The sequence below is a fragment of the Echiichthys vipera genome (assembly GCF_963691815.1).
Source record: "Echiichthys vipera genome assembly, chromosome: 3".
Classification (NCBI taxonomy): domain Eukaryota; kingdom Metazoa; phylum Chordata; class Actinopteri; order Perciformes; family Trachinidae; genus Echiichthys; species Echiichthys vipera.
The window spans coordinates 9,890,523-9,912,273 of NC_139828.1; the positions used below are offsets into that span (position 1 = coordinate 9,890,523).

At 42.1% G+C, this 21,751-nt stretch overlaps 1 protein-coding gene across 1 annotated transcript in view; it reads left to right on the plus strand.

Moving 5' to 3' along the window:
* unc13a (unc-13 homolog A (C. elegans)) overlaps positions 1 to 21,751 on the plus strand; it is a gene marked incomplete at both ends in the record, with an annotated part of 50,395 nt that overhangs the window by 3,036 nt on the left and 25,608 nt on the right. Inside the window, 17 exons of the mRNA XM_083910946.1 lie at positions 2,728 to 2,757; positions 2,871 to 2,970; positions 5,579 to 5,696; positions 7,010 to 7,133; positions 7,484 to 7,554; positions 7,906 to 7,960; positions 8,552 to 8,581; positions 9,740 to 9,935; positions 11,128 to 11,247; positions 12,900 to 13,718; positions 14,423 to 14,516; positions 15,559 to 15,605; positions 15,800 to 15,878; positions 19,160 to 19,234; positions 19,344 to 19,563; positions 20,340 to 20,567; positions 20,900 to 21,041. Coding sequence (XP_083767072.1) covers positions 2,728 to 2,757; positions 2,871 to 2,970; positions 5,579 to 5,696; positions 7,010 to 7,133; positions 7,484 to 7,554; positions 7,906 to 7,960; positions 8,552 to 8,581; positions 9,740 to 9,935; positions 11,128 to 11,247; positions 12,900 to 13,718; positions 14,423 to 14,516; positions 15,559 to 15,605; positions 15,800 to 15,878; positions 19,160 to 19,234; positions 19,344 to 19,563; positions 20,340 to 20,567; positions 20,900 to 21,041 — 2,548 coding nt within the window. The remainder of the gene's footprint in view (positions 1 to 2,727; positions 2,758 to 2,870; positions 2,971 to 5,578; positions 5,697 to 7,009; positions 7,134 to 7,483; positions 7,555 to 7,905; positions 7,961 to 8,551; positions 8,582 to 9,739; positions 9,936 to 11,127; positions 11,248 to 12,899; positions 13,719 to 14,422; positions 14,517 to 15,558; positions 15,606 to 15,799; positions 15,879 to 19,159; positions 19,235 to 19,343; positions 19,564 to 20,339; positions 20,568 to 20,899; positions 21,042 to 21,751) is intronic.

Genomic DNA, 21,751 nt, shown 5'->3' on the forward strand with positions numbered 1-21,751 from the left:
GACAGACAGGACCTATACATGCAATTAAGGAGAGATGTTAGAGCGAGGGGGCTGCCAGTGACCGGCGCCCCGAGCAGTTGGGGGTTCGGTGCCTCGCTCAACAGCACCTCGGCAGTGCCCAGGAGATGAATGGTGGTCCACACAGGGACTTGAACCAGCCAAGTCACCTATGGACTGAGCTACAGCCGCCCCATGTGTATGTGTGTGTATGCCCTACTTCCATGTCTCGTGATGTTAGAGCTAGTCTTTGAAATGATGTCACATAAGCTGAATAAGCCTTTTTCCATAACCACCCTCTTACTGTCACCCCTGTAGCTATAGGACAATGAATGCATTATAACCTTCTAACAGAGTGAGCCATGAGAGAAAGCCTCGCCTTCTCTCATTAAGGCGTTATCCAAACATCTAAGACTCTTTACATATGTATGCAGATCATTAGGGAAGATTTTTGCTGCAAAAGAAAGTCAGAAAGCCCAACGTAATAAATAAATATAATTTAGCAACAAAACGTCCTTGACTAGTAATAAAAATTACCATTTCAAACACACTGCTCCGCTATTTTTATATGACCAGGGTTACTGGGAGTCTTGAAATGGTTAAGAGCAAAGACTAATTGTGTTTTAATGGGAAAATATACAGTAGTTATGCTATAGCATTAATGATACCACAGCTACTTATTCTGCCATTGCACACTTTTATAGCAGTCATACTCGTATCACTGTTGTGGATATCTTCCCCAGGATATACTGCAGGTGTGTGGCTGAATTTTATCTGTCAAGAGGACACTGGGGCATGCTGTAATGACCTCTCAGTGCTTGTAACGGTTTCTCACTTAAGTGTGCGCTTGGGTCATTTCTCTCTTTTTGTGTCTTAATCTTTAGATTTTTCTTCACTGCATATTCTGTCTGCCAGTTTATGTTGTTGTTCCTGCTATCAGCACAAGTGTGGCCTCCTGGAAAGGTTTTGATTGGAAAACCTCAGGGAATAAAAAGCCCCTTTAGGTCGTCTGCACCGGGGCGTGAGTGAATGTATTTGTTAATTTTTCCACAGCAAAGAAAGAGACAGTAACAATCTGTAATCGCTGTGGCCGGGACTCGGCATTTTCTGTCGAGGCTTTGCAGAAAATATGTAACACACTTTCTTTCACCTATCCTCTTTCGCTATAGTTCCCCTGTGCTGTAGCTGCAGCAATGGTGGTGAATGCCTATGAGCTGTAAGCATCCCCCCCTCCACACAGACACACACCCCTTTCTGGCACCCCCTCCCCTGTCACATTGGAGTGGTTATTTTTAGTGTTGGGGATGCAGCTCGCTCTGCCCGCATCCGGCTGCACAGAGAGAGAGATTAATGGAGCACAAGAGAAAGAGATAGAAAGGGAGCACACGTGCATACTCGCCACATGGCAGGGGATGCTTGTAGAGAGAGAGAGAGAGAGAGAGGACCGGTGACTGGTTGATGGTGAGGGAGAGCGTTGGCAGCCAAAGTGCATCTATCATTTAATTTCTATTTAAAGCAAATAAATAACACATTTTTTTTGTAAAATGTATATTCAGCGCTTCCATGGAGAGAATCCTTACTGCTTGGGTGGGACTGCCTTGTCAGCAGCTAAAGTATCAGGATGTTGATTTTACTTTGAAGTTGGTTAGGAAGCACTGTGCCACACCCCTTACTCCACCACCTGCCTCATGAATCAGACCGATATTTAAGCGATAAGCATTATCCCAAAGGTTTGCTTGGGTGATGCTATTTTTAGGAGCCAATTTGTCATACTCGCTCTGCAGTCACTAACTAAGAAGTGATTCAGAGTGTGCTTATTTGTCAACATCACTTTTGCTATTTTAAAGGCTTTTCTTGACTGAATAAATAACTAGAAGTATTTATTTAATTATTTTCTAAGAGAGTTGGTCTGCTTGAGGTCCAAATAGATTGATTACTTATTACCTGTATTTCTTTCCTGAAATGTAACATCAGTGGAAAGAGGCAATCATCAGGGATAAAAATAAAAAAGGATCTCTGAATATTAATACCTCACTGCTGAACATGGGGATGCTGGGCATCGGCAGGGTGCCGGATTGAATGAATAATTAATAGGCTGTTGACGTCAAGAGGTTTTAAAAGTCACTCTGGTACCTCCAGAGGTCCCTGCGTGGAGGAGCTGGCAGTGGCACCTCAGCAGAGCCTCATCTATGGTGTTAGACAAAAAGCAGCACTGCTTCATCTTTCATCCACCATCCCCTGCTGCTGTCAACCATATAGAAATACATACACATACATCATTCAGAGAGGACAAGGCATGTGGCCACTGTCCTCCCTGGCATCAGCTTTTAGTCTCACCTGGTCTGTGACTCTGAGATGCCGACATCTCCTGCTGAATGGATGCATCTTTCATACTGAGATCCTGGCATTCGGCCCAAAGAAGATTGATGAGTCTTAGTCTGAGAAGAGCAGACCCCCCCCCCCCCCCCCGCCCCCTTTCTCTAAAATGCCAGGCTACTGTCAATCATCAGTCAACCATATTTTCATGCACATGAGCCTGGTCTGTAGGATAAAGTCACATCACGCTATAAGCATAGACCTGAGAAAAGCTTCTGAGAATCCATTGAATGTAGTATTTGCAGCATGAAAATGGGAAATATTATAACTGTCCTGTTAGCATGAAAATGGGAAATATTAGCTCACTTTTTTGTTCCATATTTTGACTCATTCCTTTTGTTTGCTTGGTTGCAGTGAAGAAAGCCAAGCTCGATGGACCCCAAGGTGAGTTGTGACCCGTGATCTTCCATTTGTTACTTATTTTTCTAATCAGGTTGTTTCATATTAACACACACACAGAAACATGACCAATAGAACTTGTATTTCACTTTTCGCAGAGAAATTTAACACATACGTGACCCTGAAGGTGCAGAATGTTAAGAGCACGACCATCGCTGTGCGCGGCAGTCAGCCGTGCTGGGAGCAGGACTTCATGTTGTAAGTGCTTCTCGCCCTCTCTCACGTCTTCTGTCCTCCTTTCATCTCGCCATGTTCTTCCCCCTTTTAACCCCTGTCTTCTGTAAATCTGCCTGTACAATGTTGCTTAACTAGAGGACAGTCCTTACTGCACAATTTCAACTCTATTTCTTACTACATACCGTACTGTTCACACCTACTTGTCTTCCTCCTGTCTCACTTCTCTCCCCTTACCACCTTCTCCTTTAAAAAACACCTGTAGTACAATGAGCCTTTATTTTCCAGAGCATTGCTTCCAATTGCATATGTCCAATTGAAGTTAGGCAGGTGGCAGAGAAAAGCCCACATGCAAACAACCATGCACATTAAAGTGTATGTGATCAGTAAAGGAGGAATTAGATTGACCAAAGGAGGTGTCAGTTAATAAAAGAGTTTTGACGTACACATAAAAGTCTGTTACAAGTCCTGGGGAGTACAAATGAATATGTGAATCAGGTTGTGTAAAGCATTTTACTGCTCCAGAGGGAGCTGCGTGAAATCTGATAAATCGTCGCCCATGATTACACTTCAGCGTCAGTTAGATCTGAAGATTGTAAAAAGTTGTAAGAAGTTTAAAAAAAAAAAAAAGTTAAAATCTGTGGGCGTGGAGTTAAAAAGATGAGTTTACCAGACCTGTGTAGTCCGCTACTCATCTCTGCTTGAGGCTAGCAGCTCGAGTCTATATTAGCAAACACAGCAGAATCTCAGACTGAACTGTTTGCGGTCAGGTTGCATTGTGGGTAATGTAGGCGCCAGGTTTTGACAAGGAATCTTAAAGCATCAAATCAATCTAACATCTTTTTACTATCATTAAATGGACTTTCATACACCTGTGGAGATAAGTGCTAATTGCAGGCGTGTCACCTCACCAGATCCAAACCAGTTGAGAGCGAGCAGGTTGCATTAGCTCCGTCTACCCTCTCGCTTGTGATTTTTCTTGGGAATGTAACCCCAAAGACACCCAGTTTGTAATACGGCAAATGTTAAGGGCTCTTATCAGTGGGCCATAGCCACCATTGTCTTGCCTGTGTGAGAGTGACTTAACAGGCATTTATTTAAATGAAAACCTTATTACTTTAAAGGTTGTGCAATATGTTTGTTTGTGCAATTATGGTCGTAAATTTAGTTTTGACATAGTTTCAAAAAGTCTACATCCAGTGTCAACATCAGTTGGCAGGTGCAAGTCCATGTGAATATATTAATAGTTTCAGTATAGGCAATCAAAGAGGAATGCATATACTGTCAATTCCCATTAATAGAGATGTCACCCCAGGAGCTCAATTCAGCACACAGATGTTGTGCAACACATCTGCGGGGTCAGCTGTGACATTTACGTCCTAAAAGGAGTTACTTTTGCTCTCTTCCTCTCTGTGGCCTCCCTTTGAAGAGGGAAGGGATGACATTACACCTGCTCCAGCAGAGTTCATACACCCAGTGTAGAGGGTTTCTCTAGGCTTCATTACACCCCCAGAGAGTTGACTGAATAGTGGAAAAAACGGACAACGAACAGATACTGCTTTTATAGTTCTACTACAGCCATATTTACAAAAGCACATTCAACCGTTCGACTGCCAGATTGTCTCCTCAGCTCCCAAGGAAACAGAAGGCTGTATTTTCATATAAAAGCTGTCTTTATTATTAGGTTTTCACCAATCTGGGAACCTAAAGGCTATCAGTCTGAGGACGGTTTAGTCTCTGGGGGCAATGGTTAATATTTCAGGCTTTCCGGTGAAGACAGCGGCTATCCAAGCCAACACTCCCTTTTCCAGGCGGCTCAAACGCAACAAACACTTTAAAGGTCTGATTAGCAACTGGAGATGCAAGAATGGAGTTGGAGGTGAAAGACTGCATCTCTATAAACGGATATCTGCATATGAATGAAGATAAAGTGTCATCAGACGAGAGCGAGTGCGTTGCGAGATTGCATTTCAGCCAGTGTGTTACACCTATCTTGCTCTCTGTTTGCCTGTATGCAACCAAAGCATGCTCAAACACGATTGGTCAAAACCACTTGGGCTACAATTGGAAACCAGTTTTTCCGTTGCCAACTGATTGTACATTCATATGATCTGTTTGAATCTGTTTATAGAGATTAGGTTTTCACTTAAGACAGACAGTGGGCTTGGGAAGAGGCAGTGCTTGACGATGAGAGATGCTTAGTGAGCTGACAATCAGCCAGTCAGATTTGTAATCACTTTACAAATCCTAGCTAGTCCGAGCTATATGTATGTTATAAGAGTGTTGTTCAGTGAAAAATGAGTCACAGTTTTTTTTAATGCAGAAATATAAATAGTCGTTGCTGTGGTCCTCTCTGTGCTCTCTCTACTATCCCACTGGCAGTTGACAATCACCTACTGTTTCCATCTTGATGCTGAATGACTCATTTCCCTCTGCAGATTGAATCACAGTGCATATCCATCACTAGATTTAAGTGCATGGACTTTATTTCTATTGAAAGCCCTCTGTGCAGCGAGGTGTCTGTATGCAACACTGTCTCTCCACTCAGCTTTTGATGACATTCTGTATTATTTCACTCTCTTCCCTCTGCTTTCTCCTAACTCATTTCTCTTTTTCTTAATCTGACGAGCAGTGAAATAAACCGCCTGGATCTGGGCCTGACAGTGGAGGTGTGGAATAAAGGGCTGATCTGGGACACCATGGTGGGCACCTTATGGATCCCCCTGCGCAACATACGGCAGTCCAATGAGGTACGCACTCTCTCTGCCTGGCCCCCAGCATTAGGCGTTATTAGCTACCTACTTACTTAACCAACATATGGGTTATGAAAACACATAATGTTGGTAATGATACTTTAATTAAGGTAATTATTTGAGACTTTCTTTAAATTATATTAAATTTTTACAGTTTAATATCTGCCACATAATGTATTTTGTATTAATTTTGTTTTATATTTGTATGTGCCACCATTCCTCAAGTTTTAGCAACATACAAAGTAACTGCATATCCTAATAAAACTTAGATATACTGGACCCATAGGGACTTGAATGTTTTTTTTAGTAGGTAAACAAAATGTATTAAAACAAAATATTGATAAATTGTTGTCGGAATCAAGGTTATTATAAACACATGATCGTATGAAAGTAATAATTTAACGTGTTTACCACATTATAGGAACTGTGCGTTTTGTTTTCAAAGTGGTTAGCATTGCTCACTAGTAGATGAACAAGCTCTTTATTTCTTTTAATGTTCAATATTTGTTTATTTGCATACTGCTTTCATAATGCAGATCTGCTGCGTAATATCAAAAACCTCCTGTTGCCTTTGTGAAATATGCAGAATCAATAAGAGGTTTCACATTCAGGCTTGTTATGTTTGTGCACATGGAATTGGAAATTAGCCATTTCATTCAATGAGGTATTATAGTGGACACATTTCCTTATTTCAAGATGGCTGAGCGAGTAACTCTCTGGAGGAGTTTCCTTCTCTCAACAGTCCCCTGTTATTTCTACAGTTTCATCAAAGTGGTTGAAGAATATTTTAGTCTATATTTTTAATACTGTTCCCTTCAATTTCCCAAGTTTAGTGTTCTCAAATTTCTGTCAATGACTGCAGGTAAATCTATGTTTTTATGTTTTTTTTGTTTTTTTTTTAATTTAAAGAAATAGTTTCACATTTTGGGAAGCTGTTTATCGGCTTTCTTGCTGAGAGTTAGTTGAGAAGATAGATCAAAAAAAGCTACAACCAGGAGGGGATTGTCTTAGGGGAGCTTATCTTATTATCTTAGGGGAGCTGCTCACCGAGCTAGCTCTAAAGTTGAAGAATATGTCTACCAGCACCTCTTAAGCTCACTAATTGTATTTCAATTTTTAAATCCATATACAAACAGAAATGCAAAAATGAGGTGCTTTTAGTGGGGTTATGTGTTGTAATTATTTCTTGGTGGACATCGGACTTCCAGGAGTCGCCACTGTGAGGAATTCCAGAGATCTGTGTTGCATTCAAAGACGACATATTTATGATGCAGTATGTGTAGTTACAGTCGTTTATCTATCTTTTCCAGGAGGGTCCAGGCCAGTGGCTCACTCTGGACTCGAATGCGATCATGGCTGAGAATGAGATCTGTGGAACCAAAGACCCAACCTTTCACAGGCTGCTGCTCGACACCCGCTTTGAACTGCCACTAGGTTTGGCCTTTCATCATACTTGTATTTATCATACCTCGCCCTGCTTTATAATTGAGTTTGTTTCATTCATAAATGCTAGATTTTAGACATATGGACAATGTCTATCTGTACTAATGTTGCATTAGTCATATTACTGCTATGTTTACTGCAAATGATGTTGTTTCTACTGCAAACAACACTACATCTAGTGCTGTGACTTGAGATTGCTTTGTAGATCTAATACTGTTGCCATGGCATTGAAAGAAATCAACTTGCTTTATGGTTCTGTTCCTTATAGAGGAATAAACAAATATATATACTGTACGTACTGAGTAGAGGAACATGTTGAGTGTGTGTGTTGTGTCCTGCAGACATTCCTGAGGAAGAGGCCAGATACTGGGCCAAGAAACTTGAACAACTAAATGCCATGAGAGATCAAGATGTAAGAACTTCATCTTGTCCCAATCCCCTTCTTTCTCTCTCTCTCTCTCTCTCTCTCTCTCTCTCTCTCTCTCTCTCTCTCTCTCTCTCTCTCTCCCTCGCTCTCTCCCTCTCTCTCTCTCTCTCTCTCTCTCTCTCTCTCTCTCTCTCTCTCTCTGCACCATGTCACCTATGTTCCCTTATCTACCGTATGTATTCCTCCCTTTTTACAGTGTTTACTTTCTTCATTCCCCGTACTGCCTCTAATTACACTCTATGGATGCCAATAACGGCCAAATTACAGAGTCAATTTTTTTTACCTCAGAAAAAGTGATCAATCGTATTTTCTAAGATGTTTTTTTTCCCTCCTCAGTATGCCTACCAAGAAGAACAGGAGCGACCACTCCATGCACCGACCACACAGTGCTGTGAGTGTCACAAGCCTCCTTCTGCGTCCACCTCCTTGTGTTCTGGCCCCCCGCTGTGTGTCCTTTTTGTGCCCCTCTTTTCCCACTCCTCCCCTCTGCTCCATCGCACTGAGAACGGGACTAGACGGGGAGGTAGAAATGAGCGAGGCTGGAAAATGCAGCACAGGATGGAAGGAGGGAGCGAGGAAAGCCAGTGTGACGAATCATGCATGCAAGCCTGCCTGAGTAGAATGACTTATAGGTGCTGATGAATGTGAAATGACATATGATGGGTTGTCAGACACACACACACACCACCCTGTCTGGCTGTCTAGTGATAATGACACAGGGAGCAAGTTTGTATAGTATACAGTAAATCCGTGGACAGAGGGGTTGGATGGTGGTACGATGCTTGTGTGTGCAGAGATGATAACAGCATGTGTGTATTTGCTGTTCTTAGTTACTTAGCAGCACCAAGGCCAGCAGCATCTGAACAAAAGCTGATTTCTCAGGGCTTCATATCTCACCATGTTTGCTTACATGGCTTTGCTGATGTGTTTAATTTATGTCCCAAACCTAATTTGGTTTCTCCAACTTTTTATCTCCTTGCAGGTAATTGGAGTCTATGGGGGGATCAGCAAAGTAAGTTTCTTTCATGCGCTTCTGCAAATGACTTGGAGTAATTCTGGATTTATTGTCCATGTGTCACTTAATGTAATGATCTCCGTGTGTAGTTTTCCTCAGAAACCATTAGCTGGCATGAAAATATATATAATTCCTCCATGCGTCCTCTCTGAACTTCCTGTCAGCTTGTATCCATTTTCTCCTGATGAGCAGGAAGAATTAAATTTAGTAAAGTTACAGTAAATTAATCTCTGTGGTGTTTGGTGGGGATACATATGATATATATAATTTAATATCTATTTATTATACAATAATCCATATTTTAATTTACAGAAAATATTCTCCTAAAAACACACTAGAATTGAACATTATAATAATGGTCTTTATAGTTATTATACAAATACAACAATTACCTATCAGAAAGTATGCGGTATCTACAGTTTAGACATAGACTGTATAAAATATGGAGGTAGTCTTCATGGCGTCTCCGACAGGTTTCTGAAGGCCCAGAATGAAGCTCCGTGTGGGTGGCTCCGGCTGTCGCCATCTTAGCAGTGCCTGACTCTGCCTGCTCCCAGCTAATCCAAAAATAGGCAAAGAGGTGGAGCGTGAATGGAGCTGAGGCGGGCAGAATGAAGCCCATAGTCTATGCTAGATACCTGAGATTGCACCCAGCTATCAATCAAAAGGGCACACCCCTAATTAAGCATTACTTGATATGATTTAAAAAGGTGAGTCGTATAAAAATGCATCCCCTGTACAGTTCTCATGACTGCAATATTAACTATAGAGACCAAAAACGTGGCATTTAACATGGGGGTCTGTGCGGATTGACTCGTATTTGAAGCCAGCCTTAAGTGGCCATTCGAGGAACTGCAGTTTTTGGCACTTTCACGTTGGCTTCATTTTTCAGCCTTGGGTGTTTCAGCTTTTGTATAAACAAAACTAAAAATGATTTTAAGTAGGATTATAACATTAGAACATCCGTTATTATGGAAACCCCCCTAACCCACTTAACATACTTTTTTAATTTAATTATTTTAATGTATTTAGTTTTTTCATGTCATTGTGCCACCCTATACATTATACAAATACTGTTTTGTACAATTCTGACCCATCCTCCTCCTCTCGTCTCTTGTCCCTTCATCCCATCTCCTGCTGTATTTGTGTGAACAGATGAGGATCCAGACAGCGCTGTGGACGACAGGGACAGCGACTATCGCAGTGAGACCAGTAACAGCATCCCGCCTCCCTTCTACACCACCTCCCAGCCCAATGCTTCCATGCACCAGTATCCCATGAGGCAACAGCAATACAGACACTCCTACAACGACGAAATCCATGAGCTGGACTACGACCACAGAGCCATGAGGTAACAAGCACCTTTCAGGCAATTTGTAGCCATGATTGAGACTGATTTCCTCTCAGGAGATTATCATGGTGGGTTGTCATAATGTATCGCTAGGGAGAAAGGCTTTGTTTTGGTGAGGCAGGAAGAGAAAAACACACAAAAAAAAAAACTTTTATGTTGAAGTTATATTATCACACTCCTCACCTTAAGCATATATTCATATAGCCCCGAGACAGCTCCAACCCCTGCGGCCTTGTTTTTGTTTCACTGTACTGTACATGGTAACATGTTGTTCCACTGTGCTCTCCTCCTCTAGAGAATAACCCTGGCCTCAGTGTATACAAGCATGCTGGGTCGCACAGTTCTTGTATACAGGTCATGTATGAAGTGGGGCCTTTGGGGTTATACCTTCTGTGTGCATTTGTGAATGCGAGCGCGTGTGTGTGCGTGCGTGCGTGTGTGTGTGCGGGCATGCATGCATCTTTGTGTGCATCTCCTCTGCACTTACTTGTGCAGTAAATAACATTGATTCTAAAAATGTTTGGACTTTTTTTTTTAAAGGCAATAGATGATTACAAGTCATGCATTAATTAGAAAATCTGAAACAGAAAGTTTGACCTTTTCATTTGGTTAGATTTAGAAGGGTAATACACCCTCAAGTGCTCCACCTCAGTGAGAGGTCTTTGTGCAGAAACTTAGAGGATAATCCAATAATTCTTCAAGTCCGTCTTCAGGGTTTATATGAACATTGAAACAGGTTTTTGCATGCCGCAGTTATTCCTTATGTTCATAGTGGCCATTAGGAGACCCCTTTCTTTGCTATTCTAATTCAAGTCGTGAGGGACAAAATCAAGTGGGTTTATTCCAAAGTCTTTTTAGTGCTCAGTGTTTCGTTATTGAGCTTTAAGGGAGAGACAGTAAAAGAAAAAGGACATTGAACATTCACTGAAGCTGAAGCCTTTTTCCCTCATCACACTCAGGATAGGGTCTGTTAATGGCCAGTATGAACAGAAGGAATGATTACAGCAAGAAAAACCGTCATCAATGTTCATATGAACACCTTTAAGTCAGGCTTGAAAAGCTACAAACCTATCCTGTAGTCGGGCAGTGCAGAGGTTCAGTTTGGTTAGAGCTTTCTTTGAAAGATTTGCATTCAGCTCTACTGATGCTCCTCTCCTACCTCTCCCCTCTTCCCTACCTCCCTCCTTACCAGACGCTATGATAGTTTAGACTCAGCGACCAACGGGCGCAGTGATATCGACTCAGGCTCAGGGTCGAGCCGGCGCACCAGTCGTCAGTATTCTCTAGACAGTAGGCATTCACTGTCCGATAGGTGGGTCTCTGTACCTCCTCTCCAACTCCTCTTCTTTTTCCTGCTCCGGCCTGTGACTCCGTCTCGCTGTGACGTCAGTGGTGGACTTGTCCCGTCCTCCTCGCTCGCTGTGCTTGCATGCATGCGCTCTTACCGCTCTTACCCTATCTGTACATGTATATTCTATACTTTTTTATAGAAAACTACTGGTCCTGCATCTATATTCACTTTGTTCCTGTTGAAAAATCCCAAATCCCAAATGATGTATCATACTCATCTTTGCCATTGTTATACTCCTATAAGTTTTGCGTGGTTCTGTGTGGGTGAGTGATTGATAAGATGTGTGTGTGTGTGTGTGTGTGTGTGCTGTTTTGTAACAGTCAGAGACAGAGGAGAGAGGTTAATGGTTGGTTGGAGTTTGTGTAAGAGCCTTTGTGAATCTGTGTGTGAGTCTGTTGTCGTGGCAGCCTGTTATTACATGCTGTATGTGAGACATTAAGAAGAGCCCTGTCTTATTCTGGGTGTCCCGTACTTCTTAATTATACGTGGTTAATTTCCACTTGTAAGACAGCAGGAGGCCGCCAGCCTAATAATGGGGCCGCAGAAAGGCCGAGACAGATTACATTCATTTTCATCTTCATTTCATCAGGCTTTTTTTTTTAATTCTTTGCTGAGAAACACAACAGGTATTTATTTGGACTCATTTGGAAACATTATGCAAGCATTTCTCACTGTCTGTGTGTCGGATGAGAGAGTGATTGTGAGATAGGTGATGAATAAGATGTGTTGTGATTGTGTGAGTGTTTGTGTGTCCACTCATCCACTTGTGTATTTCCTCTGGCTCACAGCCCAAATCCATAATACAGGTCTCTCCTTTACTGCTGCTGCACCATGCATTATTGAAATAACATGACTGTGATCAATGGTGACGAAACAATAAAGTGTCAGAATGTGTGTGTGTGTGTGTGTGTGTGTGTGTGTGTGTGTGTGTGTGTGTGTGTGTGTGTGTGTGTGTGTGTGTGTGTGTGTGTGTGTGTGTGTGTGTGTGTGTGTGTGTGTGTGTGTGTGTGTGTGTGTGTGTGTGTGTGTGTGTGTGTGTGTGTGTGTGTGTGTGTGTGTGTGTGTGTGTGTGTGTGTGTGTGTGTGTGTGTGCGCATGCGTGCGAGAAACTGTTTTTGCATGTGTCTCAAATCTCTCTCTGACTCATGGTCTGTCTCAGTGTCTAAAAGCCTCATTCATCATCAAGAATAAATATTAGTCACTTATTAATCTGCAAAAAGAGACTGTTTTTCTCCTGCCAGGCTAATAAATTACTCTCAACCTCTCCAGGTTCCCTGAATAGTCCTATTTATATCTTATATTTATGAAAAATGGGTATTTATGCTTTTGCTGATCGTATGCTTTTGTATGGTGTGTGCTTCTGTATTAACCAGTAGTATCCACAGAAACCGTACCCAATACTAATAAAAGATAAATCCCCTTGCAGTTGCATAGATGCATCACTCGCCCCAGTGAAAGTCACTCCTCTGTTTCTATTGGCTAGTTGTCTCCCTCCCAGTGTCACTGTGACAGCCAAGCTTCTCATTGTGCAAATGTGGGAACTCCCCTAGTTTACTTTGAAACCGGTGTGAGTTTGTTTATGTAACAGGTGTCTGTATTCCCCCTCCCCTCAGCCCCACAGACAGTCGTTACGCCTCGTCAGGCGAGTTGAGTCGAGGCAGCTCTCAGCTCAGCGAGGAGTTTGTTGCTGAGGACGGCGAGAGCTTGCGAGGTTCGGAGTTCTACGACGAAAACGATTCCTACCACTCCTGCCACTCTTCCGTCAGCTACGGCAAAGAGGATTCCCCAGGTTGGGATGGCGAGGACCCCCAAGCGGTCTACAGTGACGAGGGAGGCTACCTCAAAGACGGAGGGGAAGAAGGGGCGCTATATGCCGAAGGGGAGGGTGACATGTACGGGGAGGAAGGAGAGTACAACTATGAAGATGGGGAGGAGATGCCTTTTGAGGAAGATGAAGATATGTATCCACTTGACGGCGCAGTCAGTGAAGACCAGGAGCCGCCCTACACCCCCACACCCACAAGCACTGCCCCCACCCTGATGCCCCCTTCGGATGGTCTGTCCTCCACCAGGCCACCGCTGGAAAAGCAGCCATCGTTGCATCAGCAGCGGCCAGCTCATGATCATCTCCAGCCCCCCAGCGCAGCTCCCAGTCTACCTCCAGTCACACAGGACGACACGTTGCCGCCTTTCAGTGCAGAATCCACCAAGCCTCCATTTGCACCCAGCCTCCAGCCCGCCCAGCCAGCTCTGTCAACCACCACTACATCCACCCCCACAACTACATCCCAGGTTCCAGCTCCAGAAAGCAAGCCCCTGGAACCTGAACCCAAGTCTGAGATGCCGCTGGAGGAACCTCTGCCTCCTGAGAAACCTCCAGAGAGTATCCCTCCAGCTCCTGAAGAGAGAACAGAGGTGCCTCCTGTCCCAAGGTGAATACTGTTCGTGCACAACAACAGGAAACATAAAAATAAGCATTCACTCACTGTCAACACCAAGTGCAGCTACATTTCGGTACAAAGACGTTCACTTGGCAGTCCTTTCAGGTCATAGGTAAAAATATATTGCCTGTCCAGATGAACCGATGCTGTTTTAATAATACATCCAGCAACATTTCTAAAATTACATCTACATTTTTTTTAATCATCATGCTTTCTCCTACAAAATGTGCAAAATCAATAAAAGTGCCCTTTTAATTTCTTTCTACTATTTGTTAATGAAAGTTAACAAACAGTACTTAATGATAGTAATACTTCACATTTACTACATTAGCTAATAGAGCAAATCCTGGTTCATATGGGAACTAGAAGGGCACTCGGAGAGCTCAGAAACCTCTACCAAGGCATGCCCAAACTCACAATATTAATGCAGTGTGAACTATCCTAGTTCCTTCCGACACCACATGAATTCAGCACAAATGCCCAATTGCAATGTTAATGAAAGTAATAAAAAAATGTGTGTCTCTGCCCTGGGATTTGGATCCACTCCAAAATATAATGGGTTCTTCCTTTAGCCCCATGCTACAGCCTTCCACCAAGTTAAAAATTGGGCCAGTAGTTTTTTCTGTACTCAGACAGACAAAAACAAAAACATAACTCATTACAATATTTATTTATTTCTTTCTCCAATCATCAAGCTTCCCAAAGAGAGAAATCATGGAACCTGGTCCTGCCAGAGCCAAAGCCAACTGGCTTCGACTTTTCAGCAGAGTGCGACTACAGCTGCAAGAGGTACAACCTGCGTGTGTGTTTCTCAGTGTAGCTTAGGGCTGCATTCCTGCCAGGTGAATGCATAAGAGCGGGTTATACGTCATCTGTTGTTATTGCTTTTCTGTGTCAACTATTTGGGCTCACTGACTTGTTGCATCGGCCCCTGCATGTCGTACTGTTACTGTGTTTTCTCCCAGCTTTTGTTGACCGTTTTCTTTCCTTGTTGTTGGTTATTGCTGTGGATTACATTGTCTTGTGTTTGATTGATAGTTTATTTTTACCCCTTGTACTGTTTTGCCATGTCATTATTTTCTTTTCAGTTGTTTGCCATCCTCGTAGCGATTTGCATGTAGTCCATTCTGATTACCCATGGCTGGAGCATACTCAGGTGGGTGCGCCCAGTAGTGTGTTAATTAATCTGATTTATATTTTATGTATCCTGTGCGGCTCATAGATATTTATAGAGAGGTGAGCAACACATAGGAAGCTCCTGTGAGCCTGTTAACTGTCATTTTCAAAGCCTGGCTTTACGCCGTCCCAATCATGACTATTTCTGTTCGTCAGTGTGACGTGAGTATCAATGCTGTGTGTCATTCTTTAAACAGACAGGCAGACAAAGAACATGTCTTTCAGTAATATAGCAGATAGAATTAGAAGAGTGATTACACGGATAGCCATCTGGCTGTAATCTACTTTTACTATCAATCTGAAACACAGAGAAAGCCACTGCTGATGTGAATAATCCCCACACTCACTCAGAAAGACACAACTCAGCTATACCCCCACCCCCAACCCTTTTTCTTTCTATCCCCCACTTGTACCACTGTTGTATTATTCATTTGTGAATTCTGGGAACACTTGCAGTTATTGTGGCTATGACTACTAGTAAAAATAACAAGAGAAAGTGTTTTTTGCTAAGGAATACCACACCGTTTCTTTCGGTTTGTGGCAGTGGCAGTATATAAAAACACTGTGTACACTGCTATAATATGCTTCCCAGCCACAGCTCTAATGGCACCCTGCTTGCCTCTCTTCCTCATCTCATCTCTCTCTTTCTCTTCAGGCCCGAGGAGAAAGTGTTGGCATCGCCTCTCTGCTTTTATCAGCAGGGTAAGTAGCCATGACACTGTTTTATCTGAGGCCAGTGAAAATCTATAACTTACCAACTGAAAGGTAAGCCTATGGCCCTAATGTCTGAATGCATTTATTGTCTAATTGATTCATCGTGTCCAGGTTCTAGTTAACAACTGTAGATGAGAAAATAGCTGGTGTTGAATCCTGTCCTGTGCATGTTTTGTCTCCAGGATGGGTGGTGCTCTGTATAGCATTGACAGCATGCCAGACCTCAGGAAGAGGAAAGCTATGCCTCTCGTCCGAGATCTGGTGAGTTTCTGCACTAATCTCTTTATATTTCACTGACTAAGTGTCTCAGGTCTCCTCAGTCCATCTATTACTCAGCTCAGCAGAGAGCGCGCTCATCTAATAGACCTTTCTCATCTTATTCTCTTTACGTCATTGCTTCTTTCCTTTCTTCATAGCTCTTTCTTTTTACTTCTCGTCCTCACTGTCTTTTAGCCTACTGCACTACATCCGCTCTGCGAACAGATGACACAGTTCCCTCCAGTTACAGCCTGACAAGGCGAGCTGCAGGGCTAAGGGGCCACTGGCAAGGCCAGATTTTCCCTCTGACTAACACTGACTTTTGCTGGATGCTTTCTTTACCCCGTGCTGCCCTCACCCCCATGCCTCCCTGACACTGCCTCATTAGGGTTAAGACAGGGAGAAATATAAATCCTCCAGAGAAAACTGTAACTCATTCATACAAGTCACTTCCTTAAAGGATCCTGTACTATTTCACGGCCTGGACAGCATCATCACATTTCTGCTTTTGTTAGAATGACACAAGGCTCTAATTTGACAAGCAAGTATAGATATGAGCAGAATATAGAGATGGACACATGTTATCATGTTTCAGCTTTCCAAAAGATGAAAGAAGAACCTTAAATAATAGTTTCACATTTTGGAAAATATCCTTGGACGCTTTCTTACTGAGAATTAGAGGAAAAGATTGACTGATCAGCAGCCACAAGTGTGGAAGCAGAGGAAACAGCTTCCAGCCTGTCTCACACTGTCATGGATACGGTGACATGGGTTTTGTACAGATTAAACAAATTAAAAACAACATACTAATCGCTGCTTGATTATGGCAAAAATCATAATCACAATTATTTTGGTCATTACTGAGATCAGAATTGTTTAACACAAATTATTATTGACCTTGGAAACATGCATTGGTTGAATTTATTAACAGTGTTTTTTCTTCAAATTTAAATATAATTCGACTAAAAAAACATAACAAAAACAATATATATAAAGCGATTAGATAAATTAAATAATATACACATAGATATATATTTCAATAAACATTCTGAAAATAATAAATCATAATAAATTGGTTGTATTGCACTGTCACAGCCTGAAAACTCTTGGTTAACTGTGTTCAACATATTCCAGTCAATAACTCAGCAAAAATGGACCCTTATAACACGAGACAAAATGAGACCATCATTGTGACACAATAATCATTTTATCTCAATGATCTTGCTTTCATAATTGTTGTAAGCCAAAATCATGGTTGAAAATACAATTTGATTAATCGCCCTGCCCCACTAATTTGTGAGTTATGGAAGTGCTGGTAGGTGGATTTTAACACCTTCAGACTGAGCCAGGCTAGATGTTTCCCCCTGTTTCCAGTCTTTGTGCTAAGCTAACAGGCAGCAGGTTATAGTCTTATATTTAACACACAGATAAAAGTGATTTCAGTCTGCTATAACTCTCGTCAAGAAAGCAAATAAGAAACTCATTTTTGTTCTATGCAAAGCACATTCTGTAGTGGAGGCTCATGAAACCAAATGCAGCCTAGTTTATATTAACTGCCAGGCGACGCTGTGTGTTCAATTCTGCTAAACGCAGCAGATCCGAGCGTCACCACACACAAGTTATTAGCTCAGATGCTGTCTTCATTTATAAACCATGCTGTCACAAAGCAACAGTGACTACGCACTGACAGACAGTCACAGGCAGGTGCACAAATGTTCCTCTTCCTCTCTCTGTCTCTTGCTTTCATGCACACATACACACTCAGAGTGTCTCAGGAAATTGATCGAACAGGGATGGGGTCCTGGCTTAATGAGCAGCGATCGCAGGCTACTTCATTCACATATTAAATACTCAAGTCTGTTTTCAGCTGTGACTTAAAGTCCACAACTGGCTATAGATTGTTTTTATTGTGGATGGATCCTGTTTAATCAGAATACAGGGTTCCTACGCAGTATGGAAAAGTATGGAATTGAATTTGAGTCATTTACAGGTCTAGATAAGTTACAATTAAATACATTAATATATACAAATCAAAACAAGCTTCCTGACCCAACAAAGATGACCTGTAGATGATATGAAACTAATCAAACTGGCTGTAGAATGGTGTCAGGGTTACCATGGTTACTGTTCGCCGTGCAACTGCGATTCTCATTTGCTGGATTTTTTTCTCCATAACGTTACATGTCGTCGAGCAAGCCATCTTTTGTCGGCAGCGAGAGTGTCATGGGTCGATGCAAGTTTTACGAGGACTGGCTGACTGAAGAAAAATATCAGAGATGGTTGATAAAAGGATACGGACAGGATAAGGATAAGGAGTGGGAAAATAAAAGATGCAAACTATGCTTGAAATCTTTCTGCATGTCCACCATGGGGGAGGTGGCAATTTTAAGCCCCTTGTAGTGGCAAAGGCACTGTCATCTCCTCAAAGCATCTAAAGATAATTAGAATTTAACATTTTTGCTAAAAGTTTGGTTTGAAAACCATTTATTTACATAATAAGCATCTAACAATTGGTGTTCAGGTGTTTAATATTGACTGAAAAATCCACCGAGGAGTCTGGAAATGTCTGGAATTTTTAAATGGCAAATGTGTAGGAACCCTGAGAATAACTACAGCATATGCATCTTTTCTCAGCATTTAAGATTCTCTATGGAAACCCCCCGCTCTTTCTTGCCCTTTTCTAATTTTAAATCTCTCCCTTGTTTTCTACCCACCTTCACTGCATTACCACAGGCTATGGTGAGTAACGCCAACACCATTTGCTTTCAGAACACTTATGGTTATGAAGGGATACTAGTTTTAAGGGCTGGCGCTAAAAAATATTTTTCTATCGACTATTTTATCAATTCGTCGATGAATCTAAATGATTCATTTTCCTCCAAAAAAATCAAATTGACTGTTTTATTTATGTTAATTTCATTCTGACTCGTCAGCACCGCTGCTGCAGAATGAATACAACACTGATGAATGTATTGAATCTTTTTAGAGTAAAAGATGTTGACGCATTTCCAGAATCGACACCATCGATTATGACGACAAATCGTGGCAGCCCGTTTTCTCTTCTCACCTGCAAATTGATTGCTCTTTTGAGAAGAAGCACTTTAAATTCTGCAGCTGTCACCTTTAGCTTGCTGTAACTATTCAAGGGAACATTGCCAGGCAGACAGTAATAATACACATTGCCTCACAGGCTGCACTAAGATTTGTCTTGATAAAAAAAAAAAAAAAAAGGTATTGAGGCGGTAGCTGAGAGAAACTGACCTTTCCTCTCTCCTGTCACTCAGTCCTTGGTTCAGAACTCCAGGAAGGCGGGCATCACCTCGGCCCTGACGTCCAGCACCCTGCACAATGAAGAACTGGTCAGTATTCATTTGCATTCATTATTCATTCAAAATATCCCACATCGTGTCAAAAGTCATCGAGCGCACTTTGCTGACCCTGCATTTTCTCTCCTCTGTACCCTTGTAGAAGAGTCACGTCTACAAGAAGACTCTCCAGGCCCTCATATATCCCATCTCCTGTACCACCCCACACAATTTTGAGGTGTGGACTGCGACCACGCCCACTTACTGCTACGAGTGCGAGGGACTGCTGTGGGGTATTGCTCGCCAGGGCATGCGTTGTACCGAGTGTGGAGTCAAATGCCACGAGAAGTGCCAAGATCTACTCAATGCTGATTGTCTGCAAAGTAAGCAGTGTTGCACAACATTTCCCATATTCTATCAATCTAAAGCATCGAAGAGAGGCTGGGTTAAAGATATTTTACTTACACATGAGCACAGATACCTGTACATGTAAGAAAAGGTAAATTAATAGGAAATAAAATAAAACTAAACAGTAGAAATAGAATAAAAGGAAGCAAAAGCTCCGATGACACATTATATTCACATGGTGTGAAAAGTGAAGAGGGAGCACAGCATCAAATATTTAGAGGAGCTGAACAAGCATTTGCTGGTTTAAGACTTCTTCCTTTGTCACTTTTTAAATTAATTTAAAATAATAGTAAATTAGTCCATCTATTTCCTCTTATCTCTATTAGTCAGTGCCACGCAGAGTCCTCCTTCTCTCACTCCTGCTTTCTTATTTTCTTTGTTTTCTTGAGAGGATATTAAAAGCCATTTGTCTTTTGTTGTCATACGCCTCTCTGTTTCCGTCTTTCTTTTACTCACTATTTCACAGCTCTGCAACTGTGTCCGCCTCTTATTCATGAAATATAGCCTGGTTTTTCATCACCTACGCAGTCTTCTTCCCTGCTTTGTCTCTTAAATTGAAATCTCAGTTTCAAAATGTCCTATCATTTGTAGAAATGTGTCCTTCATGCAATTTTTCTGCTCTGTTATTGTCCTTATTGATGATTGTAAAGCAGCTGTTAGGCATCATATGTCAAACACCTCTCATTAGACCACTTCTATATGCTTTACGTCTAATACTTTTCTTTCTCGTCTTAATTTCCACGCTAACCAGGAGCAGCGGAGAAGAGCTCCAAACACGGTGCGGAGGATCGAACCCAGAACATCATCATGGTTCTTAAAGATCGCATGAAGATCCGAGAGAGGAACAAACCGGAGATCTTTGAACTCATCCAGGAGGTGTTCACCGCCCCCAAGGCCACCCACGTCACCCACATGAAGCAGATCAAACAGAGCGTCCTCGATGGCACCTCTAAGTGGTCGGCCAAGATCAGCATCACAGGTGAGAGTGGAGTCAAATTATTACATTACAGTGGCTTTAAGTACGGAGCCGGCCAACACTGTCAACATCAAAGTCAGAGGGGACGACACGTGTCAGGTGTTTGTGTCTCTCAAAAGAGACAAGCTGACTTTTGCACGAAGAGAGACCATGTGGCGTTTGTGGGGCAGTAGAGCAGAAGGTCAGATGATTTAACGGGCATCTGTTTGCATCCAAACACACACACACACACACACACACACACACACACACACACACACACACACACACACACACACACACACACACACACACAGTTACTTACTAGCTCGGCTTTTATTCTTTCTTCTTCCTAGTGTTGTGTGCCCAGGGACTACAAGCCAAGGATAAAACTGGCTCCAGCGATCCTTATGTCACCGTCCAGGTGGGAAAGACCAAAAAGAGAACCAAGACCATCTACGGCAACCTCAACCCTGTCTGGGAGGAAACGTTTAATTTGTGAGTCCAGACCTTGGGAATGTGAAATGTGACAGCTATAAGACTTAAGGCTGCTAATAATGATTATTTTCATTAAAATAGATTTCTTTTCAGTTAATCTAGATTAACAATTGATCATGAAATGTCATATATTAGTATGCTAATTTTCTCAGAGCCCAAGGTGACATCTCCAAACAACAGTCGAAAACCCCAAAATGTTCAGTCCAGAGTGATAGAAAACAGAGAAAACTAGCACATCGCCACATTTAAGAAGCTGTAACCAGTAAATGATGGACGTTTTGGCTTGATCAGGGACTTAAAGGAAAAATTGATTATCAATAGTTTTAACTAATTAATATATTCTAATCCACTAAACTTTCCAGCTTTAGTTGTGGAACTGATGCAGTTAAACATTTTGATCTGCTTTCTGTTGATAAAAAGGTCCCATATTGTGAAAAGTAAGATTTCCATGTTTTGTTTTTTTTTTATATTATAAAGCAGGTCAAGGTGCTGTATAAATACTGTGAAAGCATCAAAACACTCAATCCACAGGTCCTCGAGGCAGTGGCTGTGGGTTCGACTACGACCCGTGGCCCTAGCTGCATGTCTCCCCCTTTCTCTTTCACCCCATTTCCTGCCTGTCCTATAAATAATAAAGGTTTGGAAAGCTGCCCAAAAAATAATCTTAAAAAACAAAACACTCAATCCACAGAGAAATGAACACAGGCCGT